The sequence below is a fragment of the Amphiprion ocellaris genome, chromosome 7 (assembly GCF_022539595.1).
Source record: "Amphiprion ocellaris isolate individual 3 ecotype Okinawa chromosome 7, ASM2253959v1, whole genome shotgun sequence".
NCBI classification, from domain to species: Eukaryota; Metazoa; Chordata; class Actinopteri; family Pomacentridae; genus Amphiprion; species Amphiprion ocellaris.
The window spans coordinates 31,607,164-31,623,710 of NC_072772.1; the positions used below are offsets into that span (position 1 = coordinate 31,607,164).

A 16,547-nucleotide genomic window follows, 5' to 3' on the forward strand; every position below is an offset into this window, starting at 1 on the left:
ATTTGGGTGGAGTTGTTTTTTCTTTTTCTTTTTTAACATGACATAACCTCACAGAATCCTTATGCATATTTCCAGTAATATCCACAACTTCATGGTGCACTCCTCCACGTTTTACGGTTGTTTTTATCAACTCGGTTTACAGCAACATGTTGTACGTTTACAGATGTGACAGATTTTCCTCTCATCAGTATAACAACTCTCTTGCTCCTCCCAAACTCTATGAACCCTCCAGGCCATGAAGCACACAAACCAGCTCTGATTCCACTTCCATGCACCACCTGCTGGCTGTCTGCTAGAGAACACACCCCACCACCATTACAACCAGCCTCTCCCGGCTATCACACAGCACTCCTCGGTCATCCTTAGTCATCCAAAGGAATGCAAGTTCGAGAATCGCTCTATAAAGTGCTGGAAAAAATGACATGACCACCTGCTATGTTTCATAAAAGAAGCAAGGTTTAATTTACAGTTTTACTAAATGTACATTTCTTTTTAAAAAGTGTCATTATACACAATAAATACAATACAAAATTAATCTGTAATACTATACTTCAAATTCTCTTACGGTCTTTTTTTTCTTTGCTTTTTTTTTTTTTTACATTATTATTGTTCCTTTTTTTCCATTTCAATGCTTGTGCTGTGTTTGTGTTTGAATTGTCCACCAGGCCTAGAAAAAAAAGAAACACATGGGGAGGCAGGGATACCACAGCAGAGAGCTGAAACAGACAGAAACTATGTTAAAACTGGCCTGACCCCTGCTGACTGAAATGCATAACGTCCGAACCTGGCATCAGAAGCAGAACGGGGGGGCAGGTTTGTGTTTCAGTTGATGTGTGGCTTAAAAACAAGAAACCCAGAAAATAATCTAACATAAGAGGCTGAAAAGAACTGAATTACAAGTTTGTTTTCACTGAGACAGTGCGTGATACTAAAGTATCTAAGTGTAGTCAAAAAGAAAACAAGTTTTCAAACTAGTTTGTCAACATGGTTTACTCAAAAATGCAAAAGATGTCTGTATGAAATTCAGGTTGCGACAACTCTTATTTTCCCAACTGAAGAACAACAATTGTTGCCTTGACACCAGTATAACCGAGTTCTTGGGTTTACAGACTACATGAAGAAGTTTATTCTTGATAAAGACGTGTACTGCATTATTTTAGCATGTGCTGTTTGCATCTGTAGGGCAGCATTATCTTAGTGATAAGATAATCAAATATGGTAGGTACAGGAACACACTGTATGCAATATGACCTTTTACAGTACAACACTGTTGTATCCTGTTTTGCCATTCTGTTGTAACAGTAGCTGACTTTTGAACTGTTTAAAGCTGCCAGACGCTCATTAGGACACCGTGTGAACCAGGAGATGAACAGCTGTGGATAGAAACCGGTGCTCAGGCCACAAGAAAGGAATGTATAAATACTAGATGAGAAGAAGAGCCCAAAAGTGAAAAAGAATGACAGAATTAGAGAACAGCCTCTGACAATTTCATCTGGCTACTCAAGCCTGGCTGACAGAACACATACAATATGCCAGACATTTTCAAGTCTGCAATTCACCGTTTTACCTTTGACCACACTTATGCCACCACGGGGCTACCTCAGACTGTAAATGACAAAGAAATGTCTGGACAATTCAAATGGACAAACAAAGCCAACGCAGCTTGGCAGAGTAGTACAGTGATACTGTTTTCACAGTGCCCCCTTCCCCTGCCTCCTAAACTGTGTCATTTTCCCTCCATCAGTCCGGCCTGAGGCTGAGGGGCTGTTATCTACTTTGAGTCTGGGGCACCAGGCTGCCATTGTGGCCACGGCCACCGACCTGAGGGTGCTGGGCCAAGGAGGAGGACGAAGAAGCTGAGGAGGGGGGTGGGATTGAAGGTCTGTGGGATGAGGCTGCCGAGCCCCCTGGGCGCTGACTTTGGTGTTGGTGGGTCCTGCTGTTGCCCCCTTTAATATGGTGCCCGCGGGCTGAGGGCTCCTGCTGCAGGTTCAGGATGCTGTCGATGGCGCACTGCAGATGCTCATTCAGAGAGTCGTCCGGAGGGCTGCCGCTGGAGAAGCTGGCGTTATCCATGTCAGGGGAGTCTGACTTGCAGCGTTTGGCAGGAAGCAAAGAGTCTCGTGTGAAGGACTCAGGAGAGGGAGGCCCAGGGGCATGCTGGTCCATTCTGAATGTCCCTCCAGCCCTGTGTCTGTTTTTTCCACTTAACCTTTTGTATTTACTTACATCTGTCTCTTGGTCTGTGTGCTCTTCTCCTCTCTCCTTCGCTGCTTCCCTGTCCAGGAGCTGTGGAAGATGATGGTGCTGCGTGGATTTGATACCACGATTAAACACCTCATCCATTTCGTCCAGCCCCTGCATTGCACTCCCCAAGCGGCCAGCGTCGTGGCTCGACTCTGTGTGAGTGTGTAAGGCCTCCCTGTCTCTTTTCTCGACCTTCACACTGGCTATCACTGTCCGCTCTGAGGGGGGAGTTGAGGCCTCGTGCCTGGGGGGTGAAGGTGTGGTTCTGGGGTACGACAAATTTTCGTCCCCTCCACCCGGGACACCAGGTCTGACCCGGGGACTAATGTTTTCCCGGTAGGTTTTTCTAAGGGGGAGGCGGCAGGTGGTCTGTGAGGAAGTGGCAGTGGAGGCGGGGTTGTGTTTGGCCCCGCCCATGTTGTGGTGATCCAATGTCCCGTTCATTTGAGTGGAGGATGACGAGGTGGACGACGACCAGGTGTGAGAGGAAGAGGTGGCGGAAGATGGGGCTGCAGCAGGGGGAGCAGTACCTCTCAGCGGTGGGTTACACTGAGTGGTTGATATGGTGATCGACAGGCCAGAAGAAGCTGTGCAAACGGGGGACTGAGTTCTAACTGCAGCAGGAGGAGTTGATAAAGGGTGGGACTTTGCATGCGGTGCAGCAGCTTCAGGCTGAGTCTGAGGCTGGGATATGGACTGAGGTTGAGGTGTGTGCACTGGGTCTAAGGCAGTGTTGTGGACCACCTTACTGAACCCCGTTTGATCCTGCTTGATCTTCAGCTTCAAGCCAATTCTCCTCCGAGCCTCGTAGGTCTTGATAGGAGGTTTGCTGGTTCGCTGGGGGAGAGCGTCATCATCATCGGCTGCTTGGGAGTTTACTGACGAGGAGGAAAAGGAGGATGATGATGCTGCCGCCGGTGCACGACTGAAGGAGGAGCTCTGGGCGGCGGGTTCAGCCACCGGTTTGCTCGCTGCAGGTGGAGGTGGTGGACAGCTGGTGGACCAGGATACGGACGCACCACCTCCACCCTGCTTTATGACCAGTTTGGTAGGGGGGAAAGGGGAATGGGAAGGGGCTGCAGGAGGAGCTGGAACTGGAACTGGAACTGGAGCTGGAGCAGGAGCTGGAGGAGGAGCTGGAGCTGGAGCAGGTGGAGGGGTTGGGGCAACATTCGGCAAAGGAGCTGGGGCAGGAGCAGGAGCAGGAGCAGCAGGTGTTGGAGCAGCAGCAGCAGTTGATACAGCTCCACTCGATGAAGTGGACTCAGCAGATGATGAGTTCTGTTGGGATGAAACTACGCTCTCCATCATCCGCACGTTTGCCACAAACTCTTCTGCAAGGAAATAAACAGAATTATATTATTAGCATTCATCTAATCTACCTTAACAACAAAACCATGTGGAATCACAGACAGCGGTAGGGTACCTGGTCTCTCCTTGGCCAAAATCCTGTCCTGGCTCAATGCGATCTTCTCCTCTTGAATGAACATCCGGTCGATCATCACCATCTCTGCCGAGGGGCCCAGTCTCTGCTCAGGTTCAAATGCCAAAAGCCATCAGTTCGAAATCAATTCAGGATAAAGAGGACATCGAGAAGGCAGTGAAAATGCTGTTTTATAAACTTACTTTGGACTCTGTAAAAAGCAGATAACGATATTTATCCAGCATGGCCTGGGTCCTTTTCAGCAGCTGGCAGGAGACCTTCTCAAATTCATCATCCACTGTGTACGAGAAAGTAAAAACGTTCAAGAAGATCCGGAGCTGTATACTAAACGGTTTATCGGCAACAGCAGATGATATGCAGTTCGTTACCTCTTTGATAATCTTGAGAAGAGTTGGCAGTTCCCTGGTAGAGATGGTAAGGCAGCAGTCTGTGCAGCGTGTCCTCAAAAGAGTGGAAAGGAGCATTGTAGTTTGGGTGAAGCACTGAACCCTGATGTTTCCTTAGCTGTTCTAGCATCCTGCAGTGAGACACATATAAAGAAATACTATTCACAAAAATGGCACGATGAGACAGTTAAAACAAGACTTGAAAACATCCATTGTACATACCTGGCTTCTTTACTGGGCTCTGCACTGAAAGGCATTTTCATTGTTGTTGTCTGATGTAAGAAGATAAAAGCAAACCAGGGATTAAAACCTTCAGGCTGTAGCTTAAATATTCAAGGCAGTTATCGTATTTTTGCATCAAAGTAGTTACTTTACCTGAGTTTGTACTGGAGCTGGGGGCTGTGGAGCAGGCATTTGAGTCAGACTAGGTCCCAACACCTGTATCTGCATCCCACCTTTCCCCAGAGTCATCCCTCCAACTGAGCTGATCACTCCTGGCTTTGGCTGAACCTGTTGGGGGGGGGGAATGAGAAAGAAATTCCAGTTAAGGACCGAAACAACACGTGAAATGAACACAGTTTGAGGTGAATGGTGGGAAACGGTGAACGATCACCACACATGTCCTTGGAGGAATTGTCTCCATAATGTTAGCTACCTGTGCAGGCTGGGTAAGGCTGGCAGGAGTGACAGTCTGATTCACCATTGCTCCAGCTGGCCCTTGGGCTCCTGAGAATACCTGTAAGTCACTTGATGCTAAGATAAGAGAGAAAAAAAATCATTACACAGGGAGATACTTTACGGTGGGTTCAGGTTAGTGCTGTATTGCGTCACATGCAGTAATTGGCATCTAACCTGTAGCAGGAGTTTTAACAAGCACTGATGTCGGCTGCAGCATTGAGGGAAGCTGAGCGGCTGTACCAGTGCTGGCTGATGATGCGATCACCACTTTATCAACAGGCACATCTTGCTGGGAACTAAACTGACTGGTGGCTTGAGGTTGAGGCTGAGTGGACTGCTTGGCCTGCAGCATGATGTTCTGCTGGACCTGAAAACAGATCAGGACAGACGGTAAAGAGGCAGATAAGTTGTTAATTACTAATACAGTCAACAGCTGGATATGTTGCATTTCACACAGACTTTCAATAATGATGAACAACAGTGCAAAAGCTAGAAATACATTCACGTATTTCAAACTGAGATTTTTTTTCTGTCTTTTCAATACAACGAACTACCCTGAACATTGTGAAAACTGACAACGACACATATACATCATACATATTATATTCTTAAGCAGTACTGACTCTATAGGATTTTAAATAGGACACCACATTTTATAGCATCCCTTTACTGGCAGGTTTCTCAGCTACATGATGGGGAAAGAGTGACACATAACATCAAAATACACAAGACGCTTTTGCTAGCAAGACCTGTCATTGCTTTGCATGCATGTGGTGAACTTGGAAAGTACCTGGTGCAGCTTTTCCAGCAGCTGCTTCTGCTGAGGTGAGGGCTGAGTGATGGATGACAGAGTCTGAATTTGTGCTGCAACTAGCTGCAGGTGATGTTGCTGCTCTGATGTCAAACCCTGGATGGGAACCTGGGTTTTCACGACAGCAGTTGCACTAGCGCTGATGGGAGGTGCGGTGAACTGGTGCTGTGCAGGTGGTGCAGAAGGAGGCTTGGGTGACTGTGACATAGGAGGCATGTCTTGCTGAAAGGGGGCAGGCTGAGATGCCGGCCGAGGCTGCAGCTGAACTTGGATGTGTGCCTGCTGGGGTGGCGTTTGCTGCACCTGGCCTTGCGGCGCTGATTGGGGGGACTCTGCGATTTGATTATGGACTATAAAGAGTGGAGGGTGAGATGAGGGTGTGCACGAGCGAGAGGGAGTTTGAGACTGTGGCTGAGGCTGGGAAGGAGGACGCGACTGCTGTTGGTGGTGCGGTGACTGGATCTGCTGGCTCAGAGTGAGAGGAGACTGGGAAGGCTGGGGACTCTCTGCCACTGTGGGGGCAGCGGCATGAGTGGTCAAGGCCGGTGAGGGGGACATGCCCTGGATCTTCAGAGGCTGCTGATGTCCACTGGAGGGTACCTGAGGAGGTGCAATCACAATGTAATGATATGTTGTTTATCAGATTCAAGAACGCAAAGGAAAAACACAGGACATTAAGCACAAAAATGACAGACAATAAAAGTTCTGCATGCACACCGTCTATAGTAAATATGATTCTAGTACACGATCCAAGATTTGACAGAAAATAGGGCTGGGCGATAAGGTTCAATCATAATTAGAATACCTTTATGACATTAATATTTATTATTATATGCCGTAAGTATGCTTGAAAAAAATTTGAATTATTACATTTTGGTTGAAATTGGTAATTGGTGAAAGAGAAAAATGATACTATCAGAATACAATCACACCTACTAAACTGAAAAATCAAATAAAAGATAGACAACAAATAATGTAATCATCACCCAGCCCCAGTTTACACAAACACACGTCAAACAACGGCAAACAATACAAAAGCAAAGTGTTAGACTTTAAACATCTAAAAGGTGCTTAGGTAAAAGTAGTAGAAGCCCACTGATTTTTTTCTAGCGACTGAGGAGGATTACACATAAATAAAGGTAGCAATGATCATTTGGCGAGCCATAAAGAAAAATTGTTGACAAAAGCAAGAAGTCAAGATTTGCGGGCCTGTGATGGTAAATTAGAAGGGGATCTGAAGACTTCGGGGACGAGGGTCAGGGAAGTATGTAATTTGGCTTGGGGATAATTGCACTGATCGGACTAAAGATAACAAGGGAGGGTGGTACCTTAAACACACAGGAGGCTAAATGAGAAGTGCAGGATGAAGAGGAGTGAATTGATTCATCAGTCATTGGTCAGTAATGCAGCAGGTGAAGGTGAATTGACTGAGCAGTGTTAGTAAAGAGGTGAACAAAATGCTTAGCACCTTGGTAGCTCTTCTATTAAGCATGAGAATGTTTGTTTAAATACTGTTACAACATACACAGAATGGATGAAAATAATCAGATTATTCCAGAAAGAGCTGGCGCTTGATGTAAGTCCCAAAATTCATGGAGATGCATTAAGCAAAGTATTAAAACACCACAGTGGTTGACACACAACAGCTATGGACAACTGGAATGATCATGCTTTTACATGTAACGAAGCGATGTAAGACACACTGAAGCTGCAAGCGAAGGAATCTTTTTTGCACTTAGTAATTGCACAGCATCGATAAGAGACATGGAAGCAAGGACTAATGCAGCAGAGAGGTACAGAGCAGTGATGGGGAAAGGTAAGATAACCTAACGTTGTTGTGGCGGCAGCAGCAGCAACAAGTGGGTGGGGCTCAACATAAAGGGGCATTTCTACCTGCTTTACCACTGCTGCCATGTGGGAGGGGCCAGGGGAAGGACTGTGGCTCTGACCCACCCAAGAGTCAGTTAATTGGCTGTCATGGACAGCAGGGGCCGGAGTAGTGCTGCTGTTGCTGCTGACGATTACAGATGCCGGTACGCCCACAGAGGGGGTTGACTCATTCTCTGTTTGGTGGTGCTGCTCCTGATAGGAGTACATTTACCGTTTCAGGATGAGGAAAGGAAGGAGGAAGGGGATTGGAGGGAAGGGGGAGTAAAATAGTAAACCAAAGAGGTCAAACCAAGACATCACTCCGTGCATGTTATTCATTTTAAAGACAATGTTAACTGTACACAAAGAAACGTGCAGGGAGCAGAACACTGACCTGTTGCAGGAACATCTGCAGAGACTCCTGGCTGAGGATCATGCTGGAGCCCTGGTTGGTGAACAGTAACCTTCCTGGACTTTGCTGAGCCTGAGGGGGGACCAGCCCCACAGCTGTGACAGAGGAAGAGGTGGAGACAGACATGGACGGAGAAGAGGAGGATACTGTGGTAGCCGTGGACACAGAGGAAGCCGGTTGCATGGCCAGGATAGAGGACTGCGGTACAAGCTGCTGAGTGGGATGAGCAGCCTGGTCTGTGGAGCTTCCCAGCACAGTAACACACTCTCCAGGCTGGCCTTGAGCCATGGTTGCTGCTCCTGTGCTGCTGGGGACTCCACCTGGCTGCGGCTGCAGGGCTGGCTGAAGGCTAACTGCGGGGCTCAGTCCCTCCACCTGACTCAGCATGGTCAGGGAGTTTTGAATCGGCATGCCCTGTATCACTGTTTGGGCATGTCCTGAGACAGTATGGGTCTGTGTCTGACTCTGACTCTGAGCCAGTGAGACAGGCATCTGAAAGAGGGTAGGTGTGCCCATCTGACCAGGCTGGAGCTGAATGGGTCCAGAGATGATGTGAGCAGGCCCAGGATGGCCCTGTGAGGTCAACACCTGACCCAAGTTGATGTTCTGGTTTGCAGTTAAAATCTGGTTTGCTATGAGCTGTCCACCAGGACCCTGACTAGTTATGATGTGGCCCCCAGCGTGCTGCGTCAGGATCTGCCCACCCGGCTGTATCTGTGGCAGCAGAAACTGGTGGTTCTGACCTTGCAGAACAGTCTGAGAGGGAATAACGATGCTGCTAGGTTGGTTTAACAGGTGTACACTGAGGGGCTTGCCAGATGGTTGTGCTGCTTGTTGCTTGAAGAGGGTTTGTTGAAACTGAGGGCCTTGTGTTGTGGCTTGAGTACTCAGAACAACGTTGGAGCCTGGCTTTCCTGTCAGGAAGGCTACATTCTGAGCAGCAGAAACTGGAAGTTGCTGCAGCCCAAGAGCCTTGTGGGCATCGTTCTGCAGGGCTTGGGGTGCTGGCTGTGGCTGCTGCTGCTGCTGTTGCTGTTTGAAGAGTTTCGGTTGGATGGCTCCCCCTTGAGGAGGTTTAGGCTGAATAGGTGTTGGTGTGCGCTGGATGATCACGTTCTGCATGATTTGGCCTTGAGTTTGAGTCTGGGGTCCTATTCCTGAACTTAGCTGGGTGCTGCCAAAGCCCACAAGCCCAGCAGGAGCAGTCATTGTACCACCACTGCTACTGTTTGTGCTGCTGACACAAACAGCCGGTCCATTTAAAGCTGGAGATCCTAAAGTGGCTTTGTTACCTTGGATCAGAAGTCCGCCTCCTGAGCCTCCAAGCCCTGCCTGAGAACCAGCACCTGATACCTCTGGCCCAGACTGGTGTAGCTGGTAACCACCCATGGCTTTAGCCAGGATTGGCTGCCCAGACTGATTGATAGTCATGACTGTAGGCTGACCCACAACCTGAATCTGTCCGATACCCAAATGTCCAGACTGGCTCCCATTAGAAAGCGCTTGGAGACTCGAAATGGGTTGAAGCGTCACATTTCCCAGGCCCACAGGCTGCATAAATGGCTGAACACTAATGGCCTTGTTCATGACCTGGGGTTGGAGCTGAAGGCCCTGCTGAGCGAGCACTGAGCCCAGCATGTCAGCTGTGGCATTGGGAGGAGTAGCAGTGGTGCTCGGAGCCGACCCAGGGAAAATTGTTGCTGCTCCCCCAACGCCGATGCCTACACCAACAGCTGCGCCTCCAGCCCCGGAGAGGCTGGCATCAGGCAGCGTCTGAACCACCTGTGTAAGGCCTGAAATTCCAAAGGAGCCCAGGTCCAGCTCAGCCTCTGCCTCCTGTAAGCTTTGCTCTGTGATGTTGGCCTCGGCCAAGCTCTGCTGCAGGATGTCACAGGGCTCGTGATTTGTCCCAATGCCATTGCTCCCACCTTCACCACCTGGGGATCCTCCCAGGATGTCATCATCCTCCAGGAAGTCCAGGTCAACACTGACTCTGGGCAGACCTGCCGACTCACTGGCCGACAGCTGGACCGCAGGCTGGACCTCCGGAACATGGCCCTACGACGAAAGGGAGCAAAAGAAACAAGTGAAACCAGGTGATGCATGAATTCAGATGACTAGCTGTAATGGCGAGGAGAGTAACCGAATTAACGCAGATATGTGTTAAAACCCCACTGAAACATCTTGTCGACTCGCAGCAAATCAAAGCTTGTGTAGATATGTTAGTGGAAAGGGAGGGTATTAGGAGACGCATGCTACATAGATGGATAGAAAACAGAGGGAAGAGGATTGGGGGATTTTACTCACCCCAGTGGCAGAGAAGAACGAGCTGGAGGGGTCACTCGAACCATCCAAAAGGTCGTCAGTGTCCAACTACAGACACATCCACCCAGGATAGGACAGACAGAAACCAAAGGCACCCAAACCCGCAGGCAAAAGTCACCAGGACAGAGAAACATACAGACCATCAAACAGAGGAGGGCAAGGAAAGGACAGAACACAGTCCAGAGAACCAAGAATGTAAAGAACCAGTAAAAAAAAGGTAAATGACAGAGGGGCAAGGAATAACACAGAGTTGGGAAGCGTTAGTATTAGCATTTCTCATTCTGTGAATTAGCCTTATAAAAAGGGAAGGCAGGCTGAAGCCACAGGTAGTGCAATCAAAAAACAACCATTAAGCAGAGAAAGCCGTAAAAAAAAAAAAATAAGTGAAAGCAGTGAAGGATGCAGGTTTCAGGGTGAATCAACGTGTAATCTGAAAGTGACTCAAGTCCAGAGTCACGCAACTGCTAACTGACGCAAGCGCTAACTAAAATACACACAATTAAGACTCCTCATCACATCAATTACAAACTCCCATTTTGTAGCTAGAAATCACAAGTCTAACAAATGTGACTTCTTTCATTATTTTTTCCCTCTCATACTCACATGGGTCTCAGATCCATGAAGAAAGTCATTGAGAGCTTCTGGGTCACTGCACGAGAAAACAGTGTGATTCAAATTGGTACAAAACAAGACGACAGAGTTGACTGAACTGTTTGCTTTAATATTAAATTAATCTTTCACCGTGTCAGCGTCGACTTACCAAATTACATCTAGAAGGCACCTGCCGTCTTCATCATCCATGACAACTGTTAAAGACGAAAAGGATTTTTAAAGACCAGCATTACTTTGTTTAATCATAGACACACTAGTCATAATAAAAACAGCATAAGCAAGAAATTTACTCCTCCCACAAATAAGTAATAGTTTCAAGCATGTGTGCAGTTAAATTTTTATTATACAGTTACTATAATACCACATTATGAGCTTTTTTTTCAGCTCCAAATTTACAGTGAGGCTGATTTATAGTTGTATTTTGACAGGGTGTTTGCCACATCTGGCATCTCAGTGTGGCAACGACTGCTGTCATGTGGTTATATGTTATTAACATTCATTTTGAAGTCAGATGTTTAAATTACAAATGTTGGATTCTTTCAGCAGAGCTCTGCACAGTATCATTAGCACATATTTTAAGCTTAGACGGTTCTTACAGGAAATTCACATCAATCTACTACACAAGAGACACCAATATTCTTAGTATGTTGTTTTTTTCAGATTTCTGCACTAAACTTATTACAGAAGACAAAGTTATGTTTAAAAAGCTCTGATAAAATGGGGAACATGATTTGTTTCCAACATAAGTGCTTTAAACCGAGCAGTTTCAAGACACATAAAAAAGGACATCAATTACCATCTGTCCTTTTAAATCCCATCACATATTGATTTTTTATTTAAATTGTAGATCTACTTGTTAGTCTATAACGTTATAGTTTCAAGCAATCAACAACAACAGCTAACAGCTCTTAATCTTATTATCCCTGTGACTTTCACATTTAAATTGTGAGTAATGACTCAAAACATTATATCACCTTTTGCCTTCAGGCATCTCTGAATCGTGTTAGGATAGAACAAGCACAAAGGCAACCTTCAGCAACTGTATTCACACTCAAATTTAGATATCGGAGTTATTTAAGTTTGGAAAATAAAAGTTTGCAGTTTACCACAGATGCCAGTTTTCCTCGCAAGCTGCGACCAGTCATGTTTTGACCCAAACTCTTAAAAACAAGAAACCCTGAAGCGGTAATAAACCCATCAAGAGATCAGGCAAAAGGTAAATTTGCTAAACACCGAGAAACAGCGGATGGTGATGGACAACAAACTGAAAACGCGCGGTTTTCGCTCCGCCTGGAAACATTTCGACTGCGGAGGCTTCTCTCAGAATCCACCGCAAGTCACAACAACTGTGCACTTCGCTTCAGGTAAAAACCACCACAACAAAACGTCACATTTTTCCACATTACCGATGCTATGAAGGCACCGTGTCTCCAGTGGAGGCTCTGAAAAGGCAGCGGATCGGAGCCATTGCTCGGTCGGAGCAGAGCCAGTGCGCAGGATATGAATGGAGACTCTGCAAGCGGCTGCTACATGCTAGCTGGTGTTTTCAAAGAGCAGTTCGTGCATATTTTGTTAATTCCTCACAACACGCCGCATTTAACAGCGACACGGTTTACTTAAGGCTCTAATTTAACAAAACGTTTCCCTTTAAACCCCCGTTTTGCCTCTGTTTCCAGTCATTTTGATGCATCTGGGTTGACTTTCGTTAGCCTAGCGAGCTAACCTGCTAAGCCAAGCAGCTATCAACAATATTGAGACGTACAGCTAGCCTGAGCCTTTGACATTCAAAACAAACCACCGAGTGTCACAATTTTAACACTCGTACTGTTCAGCGGCACCTCGATTCAACCGAGACAAAGCGGCATTGTTTGCTCAGAAGTGTGAACGCAATTGCGCAGCTAGCTATCTCTCCTTGCAAGCAAAATATGAGTTAATGTTGGAATACTCTTGGATGAAGGGGGTATGCTTGGGAATTCGGTGGAAAATGAACATGTTTGCCGGGTCGTGCAGCAGCGTGGCGCTCCGATTGCGGTAGCTGTGCAGTTTGCGGCTTCCTTGCAGTTCGCGAATATTGCAGCTCAGTTACGGTTATTGGGATTTATAGAGAAAATGCTACATTTAACAAACTCACCCGAGACGATGGAGGTGCAGGCAGCGCGGGGTCTCCAGGACAGCCTCGCACGGGCTGCTGTACAGGACCCAGCTACAGGCAGGAAACAGGAGGCCGCCGCTGCGCCTGACTCAAATCCCCGCCTCGCCTGTCCCTCCGCCCGTCCGTGTATCTGTCAGGGCGCCTCATTCACACAGCAGGTCGGCGGTGTCGTTAGGCCTGGGAGTCCGAATCTGTAGCCCCTAATGTTTCACAAATAGCCCCGAATCTCAACAATATTTTTTGGTTTGTTTGTTTGTTTGTTTGTTTGTTTGTTTGTTTTAGTTTTTCCTCAGAAAACAGTCTAATCTCGTAATAACTTAGTACAGAAATTTCAAAATCAAGATGTTTTATATGTTGCATAATAATATTTACAAATACACAAATCACAATAAAAGCCATGATAATAAACAAGTTGCCCCTCACCCCCTAAAAAATAAAAAAACAAAATGAAACCGAAACAAACCGTTTAAAATCAGTCCATAAAAGAGAGTGACAGTGAGTAAGAGTGTTATGTGGGAGACTTATGAGGAAAAATACAATATGAGATCATGGGCTGATTTGTCAAACAATAAGCTTTACTCTCCCAGAAAGATGACAAATGGTATTTTACTTATTTGACTTATGTAATAGACTTACTTGCAATATACTGTATATAAACTTTGTCTGTTTTTTGTCTGTTCTTGCTTGTTAGTGGCCTTGCTCATTTTTAAATAGCTTGAAAGTATTTTTATTAGAGGCAGGGTATCAAAAGAAATGTTTCTGAACAGTGCTTCTGTCGTGTTTATAAAAATATAAAGATGCAAACTTTTTTATTGTATACATAGCAGTCATATTGGGGGTTATAACAAATATTTTGGTTGGAATATGTGAAAGTGTAAGAGTAGGACTTGTGAGGGATTCAATAATTTCACTGTCATTTGATACAGTACCATACCAGGCAGTGGTAAAAAAGAAGAGAAAAAAAGCATCTGTCTAAAAGGCTCACTAGCTGACTTTATGTTAAACTAATAAACTAATAAAATTGGGCTACAATACTTTTATGGCTGGAACTTAAATATCAATGATAGTAAAGCTATAGTGCAGTTATAATTTCTCTAACTGTGACTTTTCTTGAAGAAATTTCACCCATCATTAAAGAGGCTTCCTCAGTTCTGACAGACTAATGGGGAGTTTTGGATTCATACTGTCACCCTCAGGCTCATTTATAACCCAAAGCTCACATGCCCTAAGGTGTAAATAGTTCTTAAACCAGGAAGCCCAACAGCAATGACAATAGTTGTGGAGCTGCCAGTTTACACATCAATGGATATGAAGCTGCCAGGTTAGGAGTGACTCAAGTTGTTAATAATGATGTAACTTTCTGGAGATATCTCAACACTGCGATATAAGAAATTGGTGCCACATACCTCCTCTTCTCTTTAGAGATGGCTGTTCCACTCGATGGATTCCTTCTCTGCTCTCAAACCATCTGTCTGCTCCATCTAGAATGTGAACACTGCTGTCCTAAAAGTACTGTACCTCCTCCTTCAGATGCAGATGGACTGCTGAATCTTGTCCTGAGGAGCTGCTCTCCTGTCTTGAGCCATGCGGAGCTCTTGTTTAGACTCCCCTCTATAAAAAAGGACTGACTGTTAAACTTTGGGGACTTTATGGGGGAGTTTTTTTAATTCACCAGTGTAATTTGTCATAAATGAGACTAATTTAAAGTAACGCAGTTTGAGAACCGCTGGTCAAAGTTAAAAAGTTTATAATCTATAATATTATTTGCTTTTGAAAACTAGAGTAATGATGCTTTATAATCTGTCAGTATCATGCAGTATTCTGAAAATATAAAATAACTGTGTCCATGTAGTCCCCTAAAGCTGCCAACATCACTTTCCTACTTATTTCCACATAAACTATTACCATTATAATAAATGGCCAGACGTGTTCTACAAATAACAAGATAAGCATTTAATCCTGATTTCAATGCCTCGCCCAACAGTAAGCATGCTTCCCCTTGTCCAACCAATAACCCTTCATAATCAGGGAAGTAGCCATTGTTATGTTTATGGAGGTAAACTGAAAGTTGAGAAACGCAAAGCAGCACAACCTGCACAGCTGTAGTGACCCAACAACACAGTTTTCACTACTATTCAAAAAATGGAAAAAATTAATGTTTTGTGACTGTTAATATTTCTTGTCGAAGTCAATTCATCGATTACAGCAACACAATACAACCATCACAAACTACACAAAAATACCCATAAAAAGACACAAGTCACCACCTAAAATAAATTAACTAATTTCAAAAAATTCAAATTAACCACAAAAAGACTTAAAACAACACCAGAGACAACCCATGTTACCATTAAAAAGACCACATTTCGTCTCAGAATCTTGTCCAAAGCAAATCATCCTCTTTAAACAAGCATCAAATATGATGATGATGATGATGTGCCATAATCTGGCAATGCTTTACTGATCAGCACCCGAGACAAATATTCAATGTTCACTGCTATATAAATACATTTATTTTGATTTGATTTGAGTATTTAGAGAAAGTGTCCTGTTTAGACACAATGGGACTTTTAACTTTGCAATTTCTGCTCTCTTTCGGATGTGGAAAATAGCAGAATATTTGACAAAGTCTGCATTAAAATGGTTGAAAATGGGATCATGATGTTTTCTAATGTCAAAAGCCAGTTTTTGGTCCTAAATGTTGCAAATGTTAAATAACAAATAATGCTGAAAACAGTTATTTGAAACAGTTTGGAAAGGGAGAACAAAATAAATGTATTCCACATCAAGTTGGTCTAACAAATTGAACAAAACTATTACACAATGTGAGAAAATATACATTACTTACATGATCAAACAAGAGCTCTGCAATCATTGCAGTTATTCTGAGCTGCACTATTTAAGGCCTTGCATTTAAGAATAAGGTCATGGGTGTAAAGACTAACCCAGACATCTAAAAGTAATGAATCCTAGCACAGGCTGCAAGAGAAATGCATGTGGTGAACGTGAATAAATGCTTGTCCCTCTAATTTCTCAAACACCCACATGAAAAGTTTTCATATTCACATTGATGCAGTGTATGTTCCATGAAGACATGTGAACTCAAAACATGCTAAAGGAAACTCACTAACATGAAAGATGCTGACTAAATTTCAGTCAAATTTTTGTTTGACCTTTTTAAACATGTAACTGTCACAACATTGTCTGACTGCACAGTATCACTGTGGACTGAAGGATTATGCAAGCCTCAGACACAATTTCCAAAACTCAGAAAGATTAATTTACGGCAGCAGAGTTAGCAACCATCCTGGGAATAGAAAAAAGATTGCTTGCTCTCTTTTGCATAGCTGTCTTTACATGATTTATTTATGGTTTTCTTAGGTAAATAAGGATCTATAAGCGTAATGGAACAGCTAAAATAATATTCAGTACACATTATAGCCTGATATTTATCAGATGAAAAGAATATTCTTATTGTTCGTTATCATCAATGGATGTGATCTACAGTTCTACAGTTTCATTTATCAGATGCTTTTATCCAAATGGATATACATCTGAGAGTAGATATACCACAAGCAAGGATCTAGACAGGAGAAAACAATCTGGATAAG

The 16,547-nt window shown here is 44.6% G+C and overlaps 1 protein-coding gene across 4 annotated transcripts; it reads right to left on the bottom strand.

Annotated features, from left to right (window-relative positions):
• Positions 1-434: 434 nt before the first annotated feature.
• bicra (BRD4 interacting chromatin remodeling complex associated protein) lies at positions 435-12,978 on the bottom strand. 4 transcript variants are annotated; one of them, XM_023286951.3, is made up of 15 exons: positions 12,916-12,966; positions 10,933-10,978; positions 10,776-10,821; positions 10,155-10,220; positions 7,830-9,905; positions 7,460-7,648; positions 5,546-6,166; positions 4,930-5,122; positions 4,733-4,830; positions 4,453-4,587; positions 4,300-4,349; positions 4,060-4,208; positions 3,874-3,968; positions 3,674-3,776; positions 435-3,581 (listed from the first exon to the last, which is right to left on the bottom strand). In XM_023286951.3, exons 2-15 carry the CDS (start codon positions 10,971-10,973, stop codon positions 1,768-1,770), a joined length of 5,676 nt encoding a protein of 1,891 aa, XP_023142719.2. In that variant the 5' UTR covers positions 10,974-10,978; positions 12,916-12,966; the 3' UTR covers positions 435-1,767. The 4 variants fall into 4 exon arrangements, with proteins under 4 accessions (XP_023142719.2, XP_023142718.2, XP_023142720.2 ...); XM_023286950.3 differs by having other exon boundaries at positions 3,674-3,779; XM_023286952.3 differs by lacking the exon at positions 10,155-10,220 and having other exon boundaries at positions 3,674-3,779; positions 12,916-12,978.
• Between the last annotated feature and the right edge of the window lie 3,569 nt (positions 12,979-16,547).